General features: G+C 41.6%; 1 protein-coding gene across 2 annotated transcripts; it reads left to right on the top strand.

Moving 5' to 3' along the window:
* Positions 1-136: 136 nt before the first annotated feature.
* LOC121723514 (1-phosphatidylinositol 4,5-bisphosphate phosphodiesterase zeta-1-like) lies at positions 137-19,076 on the top strand. 2 transcript variants are annotated; one of them, XM_042109257.1, is made up of 13 exons: positions 137-203; positions 892-955; positions 1,050-1,296; positions 1,882-2,083; positions 4,199-4,343; positions 4,844-4,996; positions 6,486-6,668; positions 7,085-7,241; positions 7,859-7,975; positions 8,856-9,028; positions 14,247-14,373; positions 18,467-18,616; positions 18,872-19,076. In XM_042109257.1, the coding sequence occupies exons 3-13, from the start codon at positions 1,101-1,103 to the stop codon at positions 18,952-18,954; spliced, it is 1,686 nt and encodes a 561-aa protein (XP_041965191.1). In that variant the 5' UTR covers positions 137-203; positions 892-955; positions 1,050-1,100; the 3' UTR covers positions 18,955-19,076. The 2 variants fall into 2 exon arrangements, with proteins under 2 accessions (XP_041965191.1, XP_041965192.1); XM_042109258.1 differs by lacking the exons at positions 137-203; positions 892-955; positions 1,050-1,296 and adding an exon at positions 1,704-1,726.
* The last annotated feature ends 2 nt before the right edge of the window (positions 19,077-19,078 follow it).

The raw sequence follows: 19,078 nt of genomic DNA, 5'->3' as shown, positions 1-19,078 counted from the left end.
ATCTACACACACACCTCACTCATATGCTGGTTTTGTGGCCAAGTGGAAATAATGCATAATTATTAGATATGGAGGGAAGACCATCATTATGACACTTCAATTAGTTCTATGCAGAGGTTGCCATGGAAATAAATGAAAATAGTTCTGATCCAGTTGATATCCCACTCTCAGCTATTGTGAACCTCCCTTGGAACTTCCTGAAGGTAAGTCTTTTAAAATGGAAACTGAAAAGACAGCATTTTTTTTAGTTTAGTTATTACGCAACTAAGAATCAGCTAAATTTCTCTGTCACTTGACTCAGCTACACAGACAATTTAATTAAGTCAAGTTACAGTAGTGCTTAATTTGCAGTGGTTCAGTGGAGGTGAAAATAGGTGTGTTGGGAAAGCATTATTGATCCTCCATACAGTATGCCTTGGTAACTGTCAAAGGCAGTGATGAGGGCTGGTCGCATTAAGCATTTAGTCAGCCTAATGGAAGTACATATTTAGAGAAATTAGTTGGTGCGTGATGCATACAATGTTAGTTTTAGTATTAAACACCAGCATTAAGCAACATGTTGAAAAGTATGATCAAGAGCACATTCTAAAAGACGAAGACCAACTGTTTTTTATTTAGTGAGAGAGAGAGAGAGGGGGGAGGGGGGGGGTGCACAATTTGAAAGTAATTTTTCCATCTGCTACCACTTCTCTATTTGCTTTACTTTCATCTCTGTCCTGAGGAGGAACAGAATGAATGTGGCCCCTTTAGACTGTCCCTGTCTATTCCGCTATCAGGCTCCCACACTCATGAATGCTGTGAGATATCTCAGCATCAGATTTGGGAGCAAAATAGGCATGTCATGAGACGTGCATCATTTACTTTAAAGCTAACCAGCTCTCTATTTTCCAGACAAATCAGGTCCATAAATGGCAACCAATGATGTCTGACTGGATGGGAAAGGGAACGTTATAAGGTATAATATTGCAAAACAGAACAAAACAAAAGGACTTGTTATATTAAGCAATGCTTAGTTGTTTAATACTGCACTCCACTCCACAACATTGTAGCTCAGAAGCCAAACCACTCCAACTCCAGAGGGAGCAGGACAAGAGAGTTTCATGTCAAAGAAGAAGAAACCCCCCACCTCCAGGAGGAGTGACATCCAGCACATATTCCAGTGCTACACCTCCGACCATGACAACCGCCTCACTGCCTCAGCCCTTCTTACCTTCCTCCATAGGGAGCAGGTGGAGGTCTCAGCCAATCAGGAGACAGCTGAGGCCTTGATTGACAGATATGAGGTGGATGAGTCAGGTTAGCCGAGTGTTTTGCTCCTGGAAGTCAAAATGCAAATCAGGTGGCTCTTTATGATGCTATTATATCACCAATGACATCATAAATAAGCATGTATTCTGTAGGACTTTACTTGGGTAGGCTATACAAAAGCTTAGTCAAGCTGCACAGATGCAAGTTATTCAAGTGTGACATGAGTTGGGCTCTTTCCGCTCGGTTCTTTTCCTAAACACCTCTAAATATAAAACTTAGTAATATAAATAGTAATAATATATAAGTAATATTAATATAAAGTCAGCTACAAATATTTTGCTAAGAGGCAAAAATGACTCACACAGGGGGTGTAGGACAGTACCCTGATTTAACTTTGATCTCACAGATGAAAGCACAGATACAATGCAATTATATTAGCCTTTAAATGTCCTAAAGGAGCAAGGCTTTTTGCGTCAATGTAATAAAATATCACTCTACTATAATGAAATGAAACAAACAAAAAATGTCCAGAGGCCTTTAACAGATGAGCAAAAAATAGGCCAGCCTCTAACTGCAGTGCGTCATTGAAATAAACATTCACATGCTTCTCTTCTTGTTGTTGACTCTGTACAGCCAGAGCGGAGATAAACATGACATTTGACGGTTTCCTACGGCTAATGGAGTCGAAGGACTGCTGTGTGTTGGACCAGACTCACACACAGGTGTACCAGGACATGAGTCAGCCTCTCTGCCATTACTTCATCTCCTCCTCCCACAACACATACCTGACTGGAGACCAGCTTGTGGGAAAGAGCCACTTAGATGCCTACATCAGGTACTAGAATGCCCACATCAGGTACTAAAATGCCCAAATCAAGTACTGGAAGGCCTACATCAGGTACTAGAATGCCCACATCGGATACTGGAATGCCATAATTAGGTACTAGAATACCAACATTAGGTACTAGAATGCTCACAACAGGTACTAGAATGCCTACATCAGGTACTGGAAGGCCTACATCAGGTACTGGAAGGCCTACATCAGGTACTAGAATGCCCACATCAGGTACTGGAAGGCCTACATCAGGTACTAGAATGCCAACATCAGGTACTGGAAGGCCTACATCAGGTACTAGAATACCCACATCAGGTACTGGAAGGCCTACATCAGGTACTAGAATGCCTACAGCAGGCACTGGAATGCCATCATACCAGAATGTGAAGACTATGGGATGCACCATTTCATTGTGTCCGTGTAGTCTGAAGTAGGACTGTCATGTCTGATTACCCAAAACTGCAAATCAGATATAACTGTCTTGTATTGTCTGGGGAATTTTTACTTACATAGCCTATTATGTGTGACCGCTTTCAGATTGTGCCAGCAAATTACTTAGTGCAACAACAAATCAACAGATCGGTTCTGGCTGGTATTGTGAGACAATTTAATATTTTGTGACATATTTTCCATTTTTGTTTTGTGAGGCATCAACTGGCACCATTACTGTTCTGAGGAAAGGTCACCTGACTCTCAGGACCTTTTCTGTAGTTGGTCTTCCAAATAGTGAATGAGTCTATATCCAGTTTATATGATCAATGTACAACAGGTATAATATCTGTCTAATCATTTGTGATTAACTTTTCATAGTCAGTCTGCAAGTGCATCACTTTAGCACAGAAAACCTTGCGCAACGGACCAATATCACTTGGCAATTTTTGAAAGTCAAAATCTAAATGAGCACCATTATTTAGCTCAGAGACTGATGGTGTTTCCTCCTGCTGGAATCCGATCGGACATTTCATCGGGTCCTACAGCCCATTTTTAAGCGGCCAAACTGACAGATTAGAACAATGTAGGCAAGGAAATGGACTGAGGACAGCAAAAATGAGTATTTATGGGCTTCCTGAGTGCCTCGTGACCGCGGCCGCCCTGCCCTGCCCTGTAATCTACAGCCCTCGTGCCGAATGCACGGAGCGGTTGGAGGGTTTGGGGGTGGGCTGCTTTACTTACCTAATGAGGGTAGGCTGGTGGAAGGCTGCTCCTGACCTCTCCAAATGCCCCTTTTATCTTTTGCTGCATGCGCGGCAGTGTGCACGGCAGCCATGATTAAAACAAAAAGCACAACACTCAGCATAATGCGGATGTTTAATAGGAGTCTCCAAGCCCATGAAGAGATTCATTTGCACACTGAACATAGAAACCAAGTGAACGTAAATCAAGATGATTTAAAAAAGTTGATTTGTATTTCATAGTTTCATAGCAGAACGGCTGTGGCTGGTAAGAAATAGGATTGATTAACTCCCCAACGCTCAGTGGTACCTGCTACTTCAAATAGGCTACTGTTCAGTCAATGCAGTCACAGCCATGTGCATGACTGGGCTACTGTACAAGCAATGCAATAAGTGATTATCAATAACGGTCTTAAGTTGCGATCATAAGTGATCTGTGAATATACCAGTGAAATAAGATTTTTGAGAACGAAATAAAAATAGATTCCTGTAAGTCATGAGGGAGAGAATCTCTAGATTCCTGTATGCAGTGAGGGAGAGTATCTCTAGATTCTTGTATGCCTTGAGGAAGCGTATCTCTCTGCATATCTAGACTCCTGTATGTTGTGAGGAAGAGGATCTCTTCCTTTATACCGTGAGGGATTATATCTCTGCATGTCTAGATTCCTGCATAAGGGGAGGGGGGTCTCTGCCCCACTCTCTCTCTCTCTCTGGCCCACTGTTTTGGGTTTGTGCGTTGGACATATTTCAGCAGGGCCTTACATTGCCATACATTACTGCATTATTGATAAGTCACAGCTGTAGTCAGCAAAACAAACACCAACGCTCCCATTAAGGGCAAGGAGCCTGTAAACAACAGGTCGGTTAGTGTTATCTCTGTATCTGCAGCACTTGCTGAGTTTCCTTTCATGTGCTGATCCTGGCACTGTGTTGTGACCCACAGTGTTCTCAGGAGAGGCTGCCGCTGTCTGGAGATCGACTGCTGGGACGGTCCCGATACGGAGCCCATCGTCTACCACGGCTACACCCTCACCAGCAAGATCCTCTTTAAAGATGTCATCGCCACAGTGCAAGAGTATGCCTTCATGGTACGCAGGCATAGAATGTTAAAGGAGAACTATGCTTTTGCCTCCGTCTCGCTCTCCTGATGTTCTCTCTCTCTCTCTCTCTCTCTCTCTCTCTCTCTCTCTCTCTCTCTCTCTCTCTCTCTCTGTGACTGTGGAGATCATTATGAATATTACAGCTCCTTAATAGTCACACTCAGCACTGTGGGGTGCAAATTCAGGCTTTGATCAGTGGAGCTCAGAACATCTTCAGTAGTTCTATGAACAGAGGAAATCCTCACAGAGACCACTGCCTTTTAACTGCAGTGAATCGCACAGCTGAGAGAAAGAGTGGGACTTCTGTATCAACCCATGTGTATCAACCCATATTAAAAATCATGGGGAAAATGATCAAATATCCTTCATGAAACGTAACATTTTCTTAACAGTGTCTATGGGAGGCTCTCCTACATTTTTAATGTTAAAATGAAATGAGACTTGATGCACACATTAGTGAGATCGACTGATGATGGGTGTCCTTGTAGGCTTCTCCGTACCCCATCATCCTCTCCCTGGAGAACCATTGCAGCCAAGGGCAGCAGGAGGTCATGGCCCATTACCTCACCTCCATCCTGGGAGACATGCTGCTGGATACTGGCCTAACCGTGGATGCCCAGGGAGATCTGCCAAGCCCTGACGTAAGTCACTTTGCAAAGCTCTCACTACCTAACTGTAGGGTATTTTTCAGTGCTGTCTGACTGTGCAGTAGCTATTGTGTGGAATGTACTGCATGCTATGGCATTATAACAGCTTTGGATATTTTAGGACTTTAATCTCCATATTGTCTTTTGTGGTGTCCCCAATTCATGTTCTGCACAATACATGTAATATAGATCTAATAATGTTAATATAATATACAGTAGTAATATTTGCTAGAAGGTTGTTGGTACAAACAACCATGGTATAGGTTTTCTCTCTCTCTCTTTTCCACACACACACATATGCACACACACACACACACACACACACACACACACACACACACACACTCACACACACACACTGGAACAATATGACCTCACTAGTATAGCAATAGAATTTCAATAGACATGAGGCATAAATACTGCTACCAAAAATAGAGTATTGACTTCTTTATTACCCAATCCTGGGATTTTGCTTTCTTAATATAATGGATTGAAAAGAATGTTGTTTCTATGTGGACTTAGGGTACTATAATTTCCATAGAGGCATGCCAAACCCTCCCAATGGGCCGATGTCCTTAAGAAGCTGTATAGATTCTGGATATCCCAGCGCATAGTTATTTGCTGTTGGTGCACCAGACTGGCGGCAGTAGAGTGTGTCTAGTGGTGCTGATTATAGGTCTGGTGTAATGGTTTATCACCAGGAACTGGGGTCTGGCTCTCTGGGAGACGCAGGCTTTAGAGACTTGATCATAAGCTATTCTGCAGAATGTGTGTTTTTGAGAATGTATTGTTATGATAGGATATTCCGCAAACATTTCCAGTAGTATGAATGAAAAGTGTTGCCTCTGCTTTCAATCACTTGTGTGGACCTATTTAATATCCAGGGTGTGTATAAATCTTTGATGTGAAAATAGCAGGGCTCCATGTGGTTATCACTATCTGAAAAACCACATGGTCAGTTTGTTCACAGGCAGTGGGGAGAGGAGATTTATTGATGAGAGAAGTTTGGTCGTTATGGGTTTTTCGCTCCTGGAAAATGTGAGATTTGTTATGCTACCATATGATTCATTCCAGATAGAGGAAATGTTTTCCCCCAAGTCTGTCATCCATGATAAGATGATGACTAAATCCTGTACAAAAATGTATGACTGTTAAGGCAGCAATAACTAGCCTAATTACTCATCATAGAAATATATTTAGTGAATTCATCACCCTATGTTGGTCATCTTATATACCTTGTTTTTATAAAAGTCGGTTTGTAACATTACTCTTAGTTTGTCCAGAGATGAATGGCTTGTCTGTATTTGTTAATACATTAAAGTAACACTGGATAATGGATATTGGATATTGAATAGACATGACAGATGCATGAATAGATGCAGGGTATCACAGTATTGGAATGTCCTTAAATTACCACAAATTACTGACCAGATACTCTGCTAATCTGTCAATGTCATTTTTTTATTTATAAATCTGCTGACAGGAGCTGAAATATAAAGTTCTCATAAAGAACAAAAAGCTGAACTCTGCACCGCAGTTGGAGTTGGAGGCCAGAGGGTCGGAAGCGAATGCTGATGGAGAGGCCGGTGTCGAGGAGAGCGATGAGGAAGAGGATGCTGATGAGGAGGAGGAAGAAATGCCAGCGAAGAGGTCCAAAAAGAAGAAAGTACGATGAGCAGCTGTTCTAAACTGTTGAGAGCTGTATTGAGTGGCTCACCATAGGGCTGTGGCCCTGAGTGTTTTGAACACTTACATACACAAAAGTGTGATGCAATAACAATGGCAACGTGGCAGGCTGCCTGCCTAAGTGGATGGTCTATTACCATACCAACGTTTGAATTTTAAACTTTGTAACTTTACAACTCATGCATTTCTGTGTCAGAGCTCTGAGTTAGAACTTAGTACAATTAAGCTCTAAAATGTGATCAGTAGTGTGATCAGCGTTTACTTGTGGTCCCCTCCCACCCTTAGAGTTCACAGTGCAGTGTTACTATGCTTATATGTGATAGTCAGGTAATTATAAGAATTGCATCAGGTTTTTATACCCTTCCTGAACTTTTAGCTATGGTTATTTCAACACAGAAAAAGAAGGTCGTAGTAGCACAGGCATTGTCTGATTTGGTCATCTACACCAAGTCTGTGAAGTTTATCAGCTTCGTGCACTCCAGAGATAACCAGCAGTTCTACGAGAACACATCATTTGCAGAGAAGAAAGCCAAGAAGCTGGTCAAAAACTCAGGTAGGCTAATTTGCCTTAGGTCAGATCAGGGCAGAAAGGCTCTGTCATTTCATTATCGATTGACCATCAAACTCTAATAAGTGTACAAAACAAAACCCGAGAGAGAGAGAGAGATAGAGTGAGAGGGAAAGAGAGAGAGAAAGAGAGAGATAGAGTTGTGGGAGACAGAGAATGAGACAGATATAGTCTCATAGTCTCTCATGGTGGAGATAATGAGTGTCGTTTTGAGTTTTTCTGTTTATCAAATGAATCTTGTGGTAATCTTGTGGACACTCATTCACACAGAGCACCTTACCTTACCTTACTATGCACAGAGAATCACAGGCTCAGTCCCTGCCTCAGTCATTGCAAGCGCCTCTGATTGATTAATCACCACTATGTGGATACTGTTTTTAGAATTGATTTAGAGTGTTAGTATAATTTGTATTTTAGTATATTTAGTATATTCTTTATCTTCTACTGTCCTTATTGCTTAGTTGTGTTTTTATATTATATACTTTAATTACTTTTTCTGCTGTTAAAGAATGTGTATGTGTTGTCTGTATGCTGCTGAGACCTTGAATTTATCTATCTATCTATCTATCTATCTATCTCCCTCTGGTGTGCTCCCCTCGCAGGAGCAGAGTTTGTGCTGCACAACGTGCGGTTCCTCAGCCGAGTTTACCCCGCAGGCTCCCGAACCCTCTCCTCCAACTTCAACCCACAGGAGTTCTGGAACGCCGGCATCCAGTTAGGTCTGTACCGAGCTCACACTCGCTGATGCACCCCTCATATTGGACACATAGGAGATCCACAACCTGCATATGGGACACAAGAGACCCACAACCTGCTCACTGCTCCACATAAGTTACACATGGAAATGACACATCACTTTCACATTACACATCTTACACACTTACACACACACACACACACTCTCTCTCTGTCTCTCTCTCTTTCTCTCACACAGACACAGACACACACACACACACACACAATGTGAATGGAGAAAGATAGGGTAGACAGCCTTTGATGCCAACTGTGCAGCTTTGATACAACTGAGGGACTGACAATTTTCTGCTAATTGCCCTCCGGCAGGTGAGGTGAGGCTTGAAATGACTTGAATTATCTCCAAGGTTTCTCCTTCTGCCACATGCTCTGCGTCTTTTTGCCCCTCGGTTGTGTAAAGGAAATACGTTTTGTGAATGTCTCCCCTTGCATGTGATATTGTTCATTCTGTTCAATTCTGTTAGATTCTTTTCCGTCTCTGCACAAAGCTGAACTCGACCTTAGCAGAAAACTTATCCAGAACACATGTACACAAGTGGCAAAATCACAAAATTGAACAGAAGCAGAGATGAAAAAGAAACTATGAACGCAACTCTCACGTCACATGCCATCAGAGCTGCTATAGAATTTGGGTGCATGTCATGTATATTACTGTCTGTGAAAATAAGCAGTCTTAAAAACACCCAATTCTCTACTTCAGTGTGCTTGCACCACAAGCTAAATCCCACAGGATTACATTTGTATAGTTCAGCATGGCTTGCCTGAAGCCTTTTTTCCTGCGTGTCTGCACTTTGTGACTGTGCCCCCGTGCTAATATTGTGTTTTGGTTGCCTTGTACCCCCGCAGTGGCTCTAAACTTCCAGTCCCTTGGCTTACCCATGGACCTGAACAATGGCCGTTTCCAGGACAACGGCGGCTCGGGCTACGTACTGAAGCCCCATTTCCTGCGGTCCGGGGAGAGCAGCTTTGATCCCAACGCTTTCAAATACAACCTGAGGCCAGCTCACCTCCTGTTGAAGGTACAGAGGCAGTATGCACACTGTTTTGTTAGTAGATGAATGAATACTTCTCAGAAAAGTGTCCAATTCATTACATGATGTGATTTGACGTTAAAGGAACACGTCAACATTTTGGGAAATTAGTCTCCCCACAGACTTAGATAAGATGAGACATAACCTTCTCTTTGTGCGTGCAGTAACTCAGTCTGACCAACCCACCATTAGCCTAGTTTCGCATAGCTCATTGAAGTGTTTGGAACAGTTTTGTTATTTCTGTGTTTATGCGGTGGCCATCCCAGATACCCAAATACATACATAAAAGTGCTGAAAAGGGGACATTTTCATGATATGGGGCCTTCAGAACTAGAAAATGTAATTTCGAGGAAATTACCAGTGCATGAAAATATAAACATACTGTATATTAACATAAAATGCCAAACAAACTTTTATTTGGAAACAGTTGGCAGGAGTCATAGTTGATAACAACTGACAGTTGAAATGGCTGAACAGTTAAATAGTTGAGTAGTTTAAATAGTTAAATTATTTAATAGTGAATTATTGTAGTGAGGACATTTATTTTGAAACAGTTGTGGGCAGAGGAAATAGTAGTCTTAAGAGAGCCAGATTGTATGCTACAGAGTTTATAGTTTAAAAGTTGAATGTAGATAGTGTAATGGATGTTGATAGACAGAAAGTTGAATGGATGTTGATAGGCAGATTGTTTAATGGATGTTGATGGATAGTTTAATGGGTGGATGAGTGAATGGTTTGAAGAGGATGAATGGATAGAAAGTTGGATGGAATGTGCCTTATATCCTTGCAGAATGGAGAGACACAGAGAGTTGGCCTAGTCGAGCAAAAAGCAGTTGATACAGGTGCAATCAGTTTAACTGGCCCTTTGATGGGCCCTAGTTGAGCAGCTGGAAGTTGATACAGGTGCAAATCAAGTTAATTACAGTGCATGAAAATGCACTGTACCAAAGATAATGAATGCGTAGCAAGATGGGTCGTCCTAGTTCATGTCTATGAGGGCAAAGTGGAGTTCAGTCAGAGACGGGCTCTGGTTCAGTTCCCGCCTGCACAGGGGCGTGTCACTGACGTATGACTTACGTTTGAATGCCTCGGTTCCACGCAAGACAAGCCGGAGTACAAAATAAACTTGGTGTACACCTTCATTAATGTTGATTTTCTCTCGACTGGAGGGTCATACTATCACGACATTCTACTGAAATAGGGAGGAGGGTTTGGAGATCATGATACCGTGTCCGAAATGTGCATCCATTGCTCAAAAAAATAAGGCTTTGACAAATTCTGGGAAATTCTTGGATTCTGCCATAGACCTCAATGTTAAAAAGAGAGCCCGATCACTGCATAAATGTGCGGGGGCGTGTACTGCTACCCTATTTGCATAAATTTCCAGGGACAGGAAATGGCCTCTCATGAAGTATCTTCGTAATCAACCATCTTTGACTGTACTGTTCTTCCTAGGCTTCTTCTTCTTCTTCTTCTTCTTCTTCTTCTTCTTCGTCTTCTTCTAACGCAATTATTACAGCTTCAACCGTTTAACGTAGAAACTTCATTCAAACTATGTTACGTAGGTCTTACTTAGGACATCTGGGCAATGTATTTTTCATCTTTGTAACTTTTATACTTTGTAAACTATTTATTAAAAACTACTCAAATTTTCCCCATAGACTTAACATTAGGCTGATGACATCACAATGTACTAATTAACTTGATTTGCACCTGTATCAACTTCCAGCTGCTCATTTAGGCCCATCAAAGAATCAGTTAAACTGATTACACCTGTATCAACTGCTTTCTGCTTAACTAGGCCAACTCTCTCTGTGACTCTCCATTCTACAAGGATATAAGGCACATTTCATCCAACTTTCTATCCATTCATCCTCTTCAAACCATTCACTCATCCACCCATTAAACTATCCATCAACATCCATTAAACAATCTGCCTATCAACATCCATTCAACTTTCTGTCTATCAACATCCATTACACTATCTACATTTTTTAAACTATATACTCTGTCTCAGGCTTTAAGCATACAATCTGGCTCTCTTAAGACTACTATTTCCTCTGCCCACAACTGTTTCAAAATAAATGTCCTCACTACAATAATTCACTATTTAATAATTTAACTATTTAAACTACTCAACTATTTAACTGTTCAGCCATTTCAACTGTCAGTTGTTATCAACTATGACTCCTGCCAACTGTTTCCAAATAAAAGTTTGTTTGGCATTTTATGTTAATATACAGTATGTTTATATTTTCATGCACTGGTAATTTCCTCGAAATTACATTTTCTAGTTAGTCCATTGTGATGTCATAGTGCTAATGTAAAGTCTATGGGGAAAAATAAGCTTGTTTTTTGTTAATATCTGAAAAAAAAGTATAAAGTTTACAAAAGTGAAAAATACATTCCTCAAGTGTCCTTTTCAAGACCTATGTTACAAAGTTTGAACGAAGTTTCTACGTTAAACGGTTGAAGCTGAATTAGACGCAGAAATTTGGAGGGAAGAATATTAAGAAGAAGAAGAATACTTCGGATAACAGAACTCAAAAAGAGTTCTGTTATCCGAAGTAAAAAGAGCTCAATCCTCCACCACCAAAGACACAAAGTAGGACACAAATGCAACGAAAGAACAGGATTCCACATCACATAACACATCCAGTTAAACTCAATGTTAAAATTCTAGGAAGACTTCTTAGCTCCACAAGGTCAAGGATGCCTGCCAAAACGATGGGTGCCAGGAAGTTACATAATCTGATAATTAGCACATGTACAGCCCAAATGCATTGTATGGCTCATCACAATAATAACTTCTTTTGAAGAAAGGCATCATTTCTTTTCAGATAGGCCCGGTCTAATTAAATTATTCATATACATTCTGCAGAGGCAAAGGGACAAGACCTCTTGAAGTCTGCAAGAAAATAAAATTACTTTAGGCTTTCACTGTTGAGAGCTCTCTCTTGTAGAGGAATATGATTATTCATGAATTACTGATTAATTGAATCATCTAGGAGTGCTGAATGATTCTGAACAATATTTTAGCATCTCCCCTCTGAGGATAGGTAAGACTGACACATCGAGCAGGTATATTTAACCATATGAGCTGGATGTTTTGCACTAATTCAGTCTGACAGTGTGAATTGGCCGCCTACAGGTGCTAAAAGGCCAGCCGTGTCTATGGGCTGCAGCCAAGATATACACATACTCCCCATAGGGATGAAGGGTGTGAGAGCTGACAGGTGAACAAATCTCTTTTTCCTCACCTGCATTGAATGACAGTGTGAGGGAGAGAGGGAGAGGAGAGAGTGTGCATACATAAGTATTGACAGCCCATTCTCTTGGCTGATCTATTCCTAGTTAGAGATGTAACGGTATGAACATTTACGTCACAATTATAGAGACCTTCCCCATAAAGGGCAGTTCACACCAAGAATGATAATTACAACGATAATGGTAAAAAAATATCGCTCTAGCGCTATGACGCTAATATGAACGACCACATCGTTTTTTCTCTGTTTTGTGCCATTTTCTTACTTTCTCTCAATATTTCAAGGTCCAAGCACAGGTATAATGGCTGTTTTTCCATTTCCTGTTTTGAAGCCAGTGTTGAGAAAATTAAAGTGATTGATGAAGTAGGCTAGACGCCGGATCTGATTTTGAAAACGCACTCCCCCAAAGACATTATAATCCACTAATATTGTTTCACTGAGTGTGAATTGATGGTAATTAAGCAGTGTGCTATTTGGCTGTGTGAGGCAAAAACTGGTCCTTGCCAAAATAAGGTTGTTAGAGTTTCTACCTAGAAATGAATGTAATTTTTGTTCTGGTCTCTTAGCAATATAGTAGAGATCTGCTCTTATTATCTCTGAGTTATTCTTGCACCTCTTTAACTAGGGAAGATGTTAGTCCTCTCTTGCACTCTCTCTCTCTCTCTCTCTCTCTCTCTCTCTCTCTCACTCTGTCTCTCCCCCAGACGTTTGGTTTCTTTTCTTTATTTCCCATTTGGACCCTTGAATAAAACATGCCAGTGATTGCCGTATATGTGCAGCTGTATCTGTGAGGTCTTCACCTCTACCTGTTCCTGTGCGGCGCCGCCTTTAATGATTTTTTTGCTGCCAGTGTGTGAGTTCTGTCTAATTTCTCTGGTATAAAGAGGTCTGGCTTATAAATAGGTTAGCTTAGGTTGGTAAATTATTCAACCAGAGTGGGGAATAGAGCGTCTTTATTTTTAACCTACCTGAGGAATACTCTAATTTGCATTCTATGGCACCAGAGTCTTTTAAATTGAACACTGTGTGTTTGTGCCACCTTATACTTATACGTCCACCTGAGCTGGAATACCTGAGACATGTACGGATACACTTCTGATCACAATATATTATTATTTTTCAGGCATGCAGTGGACAGTCCTACCCGGAAAAACTATTAACAGAAATGTTATTACAGAAAGCTAATTACAGGGACAGTCCGTTTGGAGCAACTCAGGGTTAGGTGCCTTGCTCAGGTGCACCACGTTGGCTAACCCTTATATCGAGTCCACGACTTTCTGGCATTACACATTTAACATATCTGACTAGACCTCCAACGCCCATGGTGCACAGTAAAGGCCCATGCAGTGACATGAAGCTAAATCTGACTAAATGATGAAAAGAAAACTTCTGCAGAATTTCTTACACAAGAAAGTTCTTCACTGCTTTGCAGTAGATATGAATGTGAGACTGAGGGGTGAAACAGCTACTAGAAGCTTAAGCAGCATGTGGTGTCCAGTAGCACGCACGCACGCACAGACACAAAAAAGTACACACATGCAGTACACACGCACACATGCACATACACACAAACGCACGCACGCACAAACACACACACACACACACACACACACACACATACACACCTCTTCCACTTCAGACTTTAAAATGGGAGCACTTTGCTAATTGCACGTTACGGATGCTAAGCAACCCATTTCAGCTGATTATCATCAATGATGCTGTCAAATAGGAGATTTAAAGTTGGGCTTTGAGGGGAAGTTTCCAGGCTGTGAAACTGAGACTGTGTCTGAACAGCCATGGATCTAAACTGTGCTGTGCTAAAACAGCATTTCCTCAGACAGACTCGCTGTGATCTTTTGGGTGAAGTGCCATTTGGGTGTGGTATTAATCGCCTCTGCCCCTCTCTATGTGTTTGGGTGTTTTTATTTTGTAATCCACAGGTGATTAGCGGCTCCAACCTCCCTTCTTCCAGGACTGGCAAGGCCCTGGATCCGTTCGTGAGAGTGGAAATCCATGGGGTTGTTTCCGATTGCTGCAGAAAGCAGACAGATGCAGTCAAGCACAATGGTTGGTTTTTTGATGTGGTCTCTTTTTTTAGTATATATATATTTTTTGCTTTTTATATATATATTTTGGGCTTTTTGCCTTTATTCCGACAGGACAGTGAAGATTGACAGGAAGTGAGTGGGAGAGAGAGAGATGGGGTGGGATCGGGACATGACCGCAGGTCGAATTCGAACCTGGGTCCCCGTGGGCACATGGTACGGGCGCTGTAGCCTGTTGCGCCTGTAAGAAAAACATGGCCTGCAGACATAAAAATCTTGGGGGGAGGGGGGGACGGTTAATTGTCAGATAAGTACGGACAGATACAGGAGGTGCTTTGATGCAGTAAACCAAGAACCAATTAGACGAAGTACGAGGAATGGTCTAGACTACAGCTAATGACATTAATTAATTTGCTGGTGAAAGTCCTTCAGTCCAACACACCAGTCTCCACTTCAAGGTCTTCAGCTTACTTAATGTTCTTTCAGATATGTACGCTTTGAACAGAACATTACGCTCATGGTTCGAATTACGGGGGTATTGGGGGGGTCCGACCCCCCTAGATGACACTTGGACCCCCCCCAAAAGGGATGAAAATAATAGTTTGGGGGGTACTGAAAAAATGTAATAAAATTTAATGTTATCCAATAGTGCATGTAATTAAATGCAGTATTACCATCACATACCAAGAATTCAGGATATAATCTAATTAAATACGATTTTCAAACCCTCGCCCCGATTGGGCTGTACCATTTCTCTGGTACGTTCAGACTGTATTGTTTGCTATGATATAATACTGACGAATTAAATCAAATGCACAGTGTAGTAGGCTGCAAAAGCCTGAAACGAATGGGTTAACAAGCGGTGGCCAACTGGCCATACATTTGTCTAATATTTCACTGCCTTGGCAGGGATGGATTACTGCACGGGCCTACCGGGCCCAGGCCCAGGGGCCCAAGCGGTCAGGGGGCCCTGAAGCCCAAGCCTTTGCATGGAATCATTGCCTCAATATCAACAAATCAGGATGAAGGCTATGAATCTGACTGAATTTAGTATTGGCCATCCCCAAAATGTTCATAATCCGCCCATGTGCCTTTGTAAAATAGCCAACCTTAGAAAAACATTGAGTAGCAAGATCGCTATGGTTTAACCGTAGGTCTCCCTTCCATTAACCGTAGGTCTCCCTTCCACTCAGTTCCATAGATATACTGACATGGGGAGAGGTTTAATAAGGCGATTTATCATTTTGTGCAATTTCATTCTTAATGTCTTAACAAGAGGGAATTTGCACTAATATTCAGGGAATTTCGCATGTACTGTAGATTAGTGGTTATCAACCTTTACGCAAATGCCCATACATCCATAATTGCAACGTTACCTGCAGTTTGTTTGAAACGCTACATGAACATACAGCCTAATAATCAATCGGACATGAAATGTCTTTCCTCGTTGCCATTATTAGAGATCAGGTAATATTGCTGCACAAACGTTTTGTGATAACACCAGGCTCACAATGCACTAGGCTACATGATATGAAATGCCCAGGCTAAACAACGTGAAGATATTTGTTTTCCAACCGTGAACAAGTCATTTTTTATTTGCATGTTTTGCAGGCTTAGGCTATCAAAAAAAAAAAAAAATGAATCAAATGAACCAAAGGCTGGCCTTGTATTAGGCTAGGTGAACTTGGCTATTAAACGGGAGACTTTCTGTTGTAAACAATTCTGGGTCTTAAATTTAAGTTATATGTTTGCCATTTCCGTGCTATTGCTCTGTATGCATTTCCATTTTGCATTGCACTGCTATACCAAAAAATATTTGACTGTGGCGCGCAATTTTACGCACCGGGCGCACCTTGAAACAGTGGTTACCCTATTTCATCCCTTCCCATAACGTGTAAGGTAAATTGTCCTCGCTAGTATGATTAGTTTCTTTTAACTTGTCGGCCAGCCAGCCAGCCATGGTCATATGACCTATATTTCGAAGGAAAATTGACTGTGAACCACAAGTGTGAAATCATGTGTGTAAGCCTAGATAAAATGGAGAGTGACGTCACCAGTCGAAATAGCGGTACCCCCCGAAGCTCACGGTATAATTCGAACACTGATTACGCTGTATGTTGAATTGTTTCTCATGATTAATTTAAGACGTTCACTAACAGCTGTACTACTTGAGAAGGTTAATGTAAATTAAGTTTTTATTTTTTTCTTCAAAAGAATTAGAGTCTTTGAGTTTGCTTTGAGAGTGCAGGCAGCGCTCTGCTGAGATGGCTCTTTAAGATGAGCAGGATAAGGAGGCCCAGCTCTTATAGACCACCAGAAGTGCCTCCAGAAATTTAACGGAAACGGAGTGCTGAACCCTCTGAGTACTTAAGATGCGAGTACTTTCTGCCGAGGCACACCACACAGAAAATCCAGACTGAGGTTAAACGTAATGTTAAAGTACAGATAAAGTACAGATAGTGGGAGAAAGCTGTGGCCTGATGACAGCTATGTTTATGGAAGCAAACTACTAGCATCTGTAAAAGAATTTGACGTTAATAACCCACATCCAGACATTGTCAGTGATGCATTACATGTGTCATACTGTGCACACTCATTTACATTTGCTGGTCTTTACTGGTTGTTACCAACAAATGTATCCTGATAAAAAGAGGAAGAAGCAGCCTGACGGTAGTTCAGCTGTACCAAAGAATCCTTGGAATAATTGTTGATTGTACTCACACGGAGGTTTTGATGTTTGATGACCAGATCAAAGTCAGAAAGCAACACCAAACAAAAGACCTCTTAATTCTGTCTTGGTAAACACAACTAGATTAGAAGCACAGTAGTTTTTACAGCTCTGACCTTTTGGTCATCTTTTATCTTATAATTGGTTTAGCCCATTTTCCTGCATTCCCCTGCAGACCACCTGTAAAATGTGGTGTGTGTGTATGTGTATGTGGTGCGTGCGTGTGGTGTGCATGTGGTGCATGCGTGTGTGTGTGTTTGTGTGTGTGGTGCGTGTGTGTGTGTGTGATGTGTGTGTGTGTGTGGTGTGAAGTGCGCGTGTTTGTGTGTGCATGTGTGTGTTTGCAGTGTGTGCACGCGCGTGTGACAGTCAGACAGACAGACAGGTTCTCATTAGCCTGACTCTCTCCTCTCCTCTCCACAGCAGCCTCAAAGCAGCAGCTGTGGAGGAAATACCACTCGAGAGTGTAATTGCTTGTGCGGCTTAGAGGATTTGATGGACATATTCATACCCACTCGCTTTTCATGCTCCGCGTCGGAAGAATCCGCTCTTTAAAAAAACATGCACCCCCCTTTTTTCTAGTGCATGATTGCCTCTTAATTAAACCATAAACAACATATTTGATCAGGGAGTCTGTGACTGCCACACTGACGAAGATGACAGCTGAATTTATCTCCAGGAGAGTTGGTTTCCTTGGGTGGAGGAGATGGAGTGTGTGAGTGTGTGTAGAGGAGACTTGAAAGCAAGATGTGAGTTGACTAAAAATAAAGATTTGGAGATGTTTAATTTGTAGACATAGAAGATGGAAGATAAAACCAAGTGACAGTAAGATTTCATCAGTTATTAGTACAGTTCAGATTTATTTTCTTTCTCTGGTTTACACTTTGCCAGACTCTTAAGAGTCGGATTGATAGGATGTGAAAAGCATATGTGATTATTTTCTGAAGGGTGCAACAAGTTAAATTTATGACTTATTTAAAACATTGTGAATGAAATAAAAGAGTTATTTTATGCCCACAGTGGCAAATAATTTGAAGGAAAATCAGAGTCCCAGAATCATTTGCAGAGTAAATAAAGTTGTTCTGTAACAATACAAACTAGGCTACGTTTTTTTAGCACTTATCAGTTTCACATAAATCTTGATGTGATATACTGTCATATATATTTGTACCATTAAGAGGAAGAACTACAATGTCAAACAACTTCAATCTATGCTACTAAAAACGTTAAATGACCATTAACATAATACAGCCTTAACTGAGTTTATTTAAGACCTAGTGTGTAATATTTGGGTGAATTTAAGGCCTAACAATCATAGTATAACATTTTAGACTCTTTAAGACCCTGCGGAAACCCTGTAACCCTCTTCCTACACTGTGTGTTTCAGCACTGAGTCCGAGGTGGGACGCTGCCATGAACTTCACCATCGAGGTGCCCGAGCTGGCCCTGGTCCGGTTCTCTGTGCGGGACCAAACCGGACTCCTCAAGAGCGAATTTGTTGGCCAGTACACACTCCCTTTCACCAGCATGAGAAAAGGTCAGATGAGACGCCACCACACACTCCTGTTTATGTGTGTGCTTGTGTGTGTGTGCCAAAACTCTCAGTCTAGGAAGTACTAATTTTTGAGATGTACATCACACCTGAATGTGTGAAAATTGAAATTGAAGCATAGAACAGATGACAGCATAGAACAGAGAACATTTTTATTTGTTATCCAGCTGTGTGTGTGTGTATAATTGAGTAAGGGTCTGCATATGTGTGTGTATGTGTGTGTTGACTTTCTGTCCTCAGGATATCGTTGGGTGCCTCTTCTATCTCGAGAAGGCTACAGCCTGGACCCTGCCTCTCTCTTTATCTACGCATGGTACTCCTAAGGCCTGGCTCTCTGACCTATGGCCTGGTCCCCCCCCCCCCCCCCCCCCAGCCTGAGCCATCACATGAGGAGCAGCTAGCCAGCAACATGGTGCCAGCAAAAAGTAAATAAAAAAAAAGCACATT

Source organism: Alosa sapidissima, chromosome 11 (assembly GCF_018492685.1).
Source record: "Alosa sapidissima isolate fAloSap1 chromosome 11, fAloSap1.pri, whole genome shotgun sequence".
In the NCBI taxonomy this organism is placed as follows: Eukaryota; Metazoa; Chordata; class Actinopteri; order Clupeiformes; family Clupeidae; genus Alosa; species Alosa sapidissima.
Note: the sequence above shows the minus strand (reverse complement) of the source record. Positions and strands in the feature narration are given on the sequence as shown.

Excerpts from the sequence above, each read along its gene's own strand:
- LOC121723514 (XM_042109257.1), top strand. The coding sequence starts at position 1,101 with ATGTCAAAGAAGAAGAAACCCCCCACCTCCAGGAGGAGTGACATCCAG. Across the intron at positions 2,084-4,198 it reads CACTTAGATGCCTACATCAG|TGTTCTCAGGAGAGGCTGCC; the intron begins GTACTAGAATGC and ends TGTGACCCACAG. Across the intron at positions 18,617-18,871 it reads TTTCACCAGCATGAGAAAAG|GATATCGTTGGGTGCCTCTT; the intron begins GTCAGATGAGAC and ends TTCTGTCCTCAG.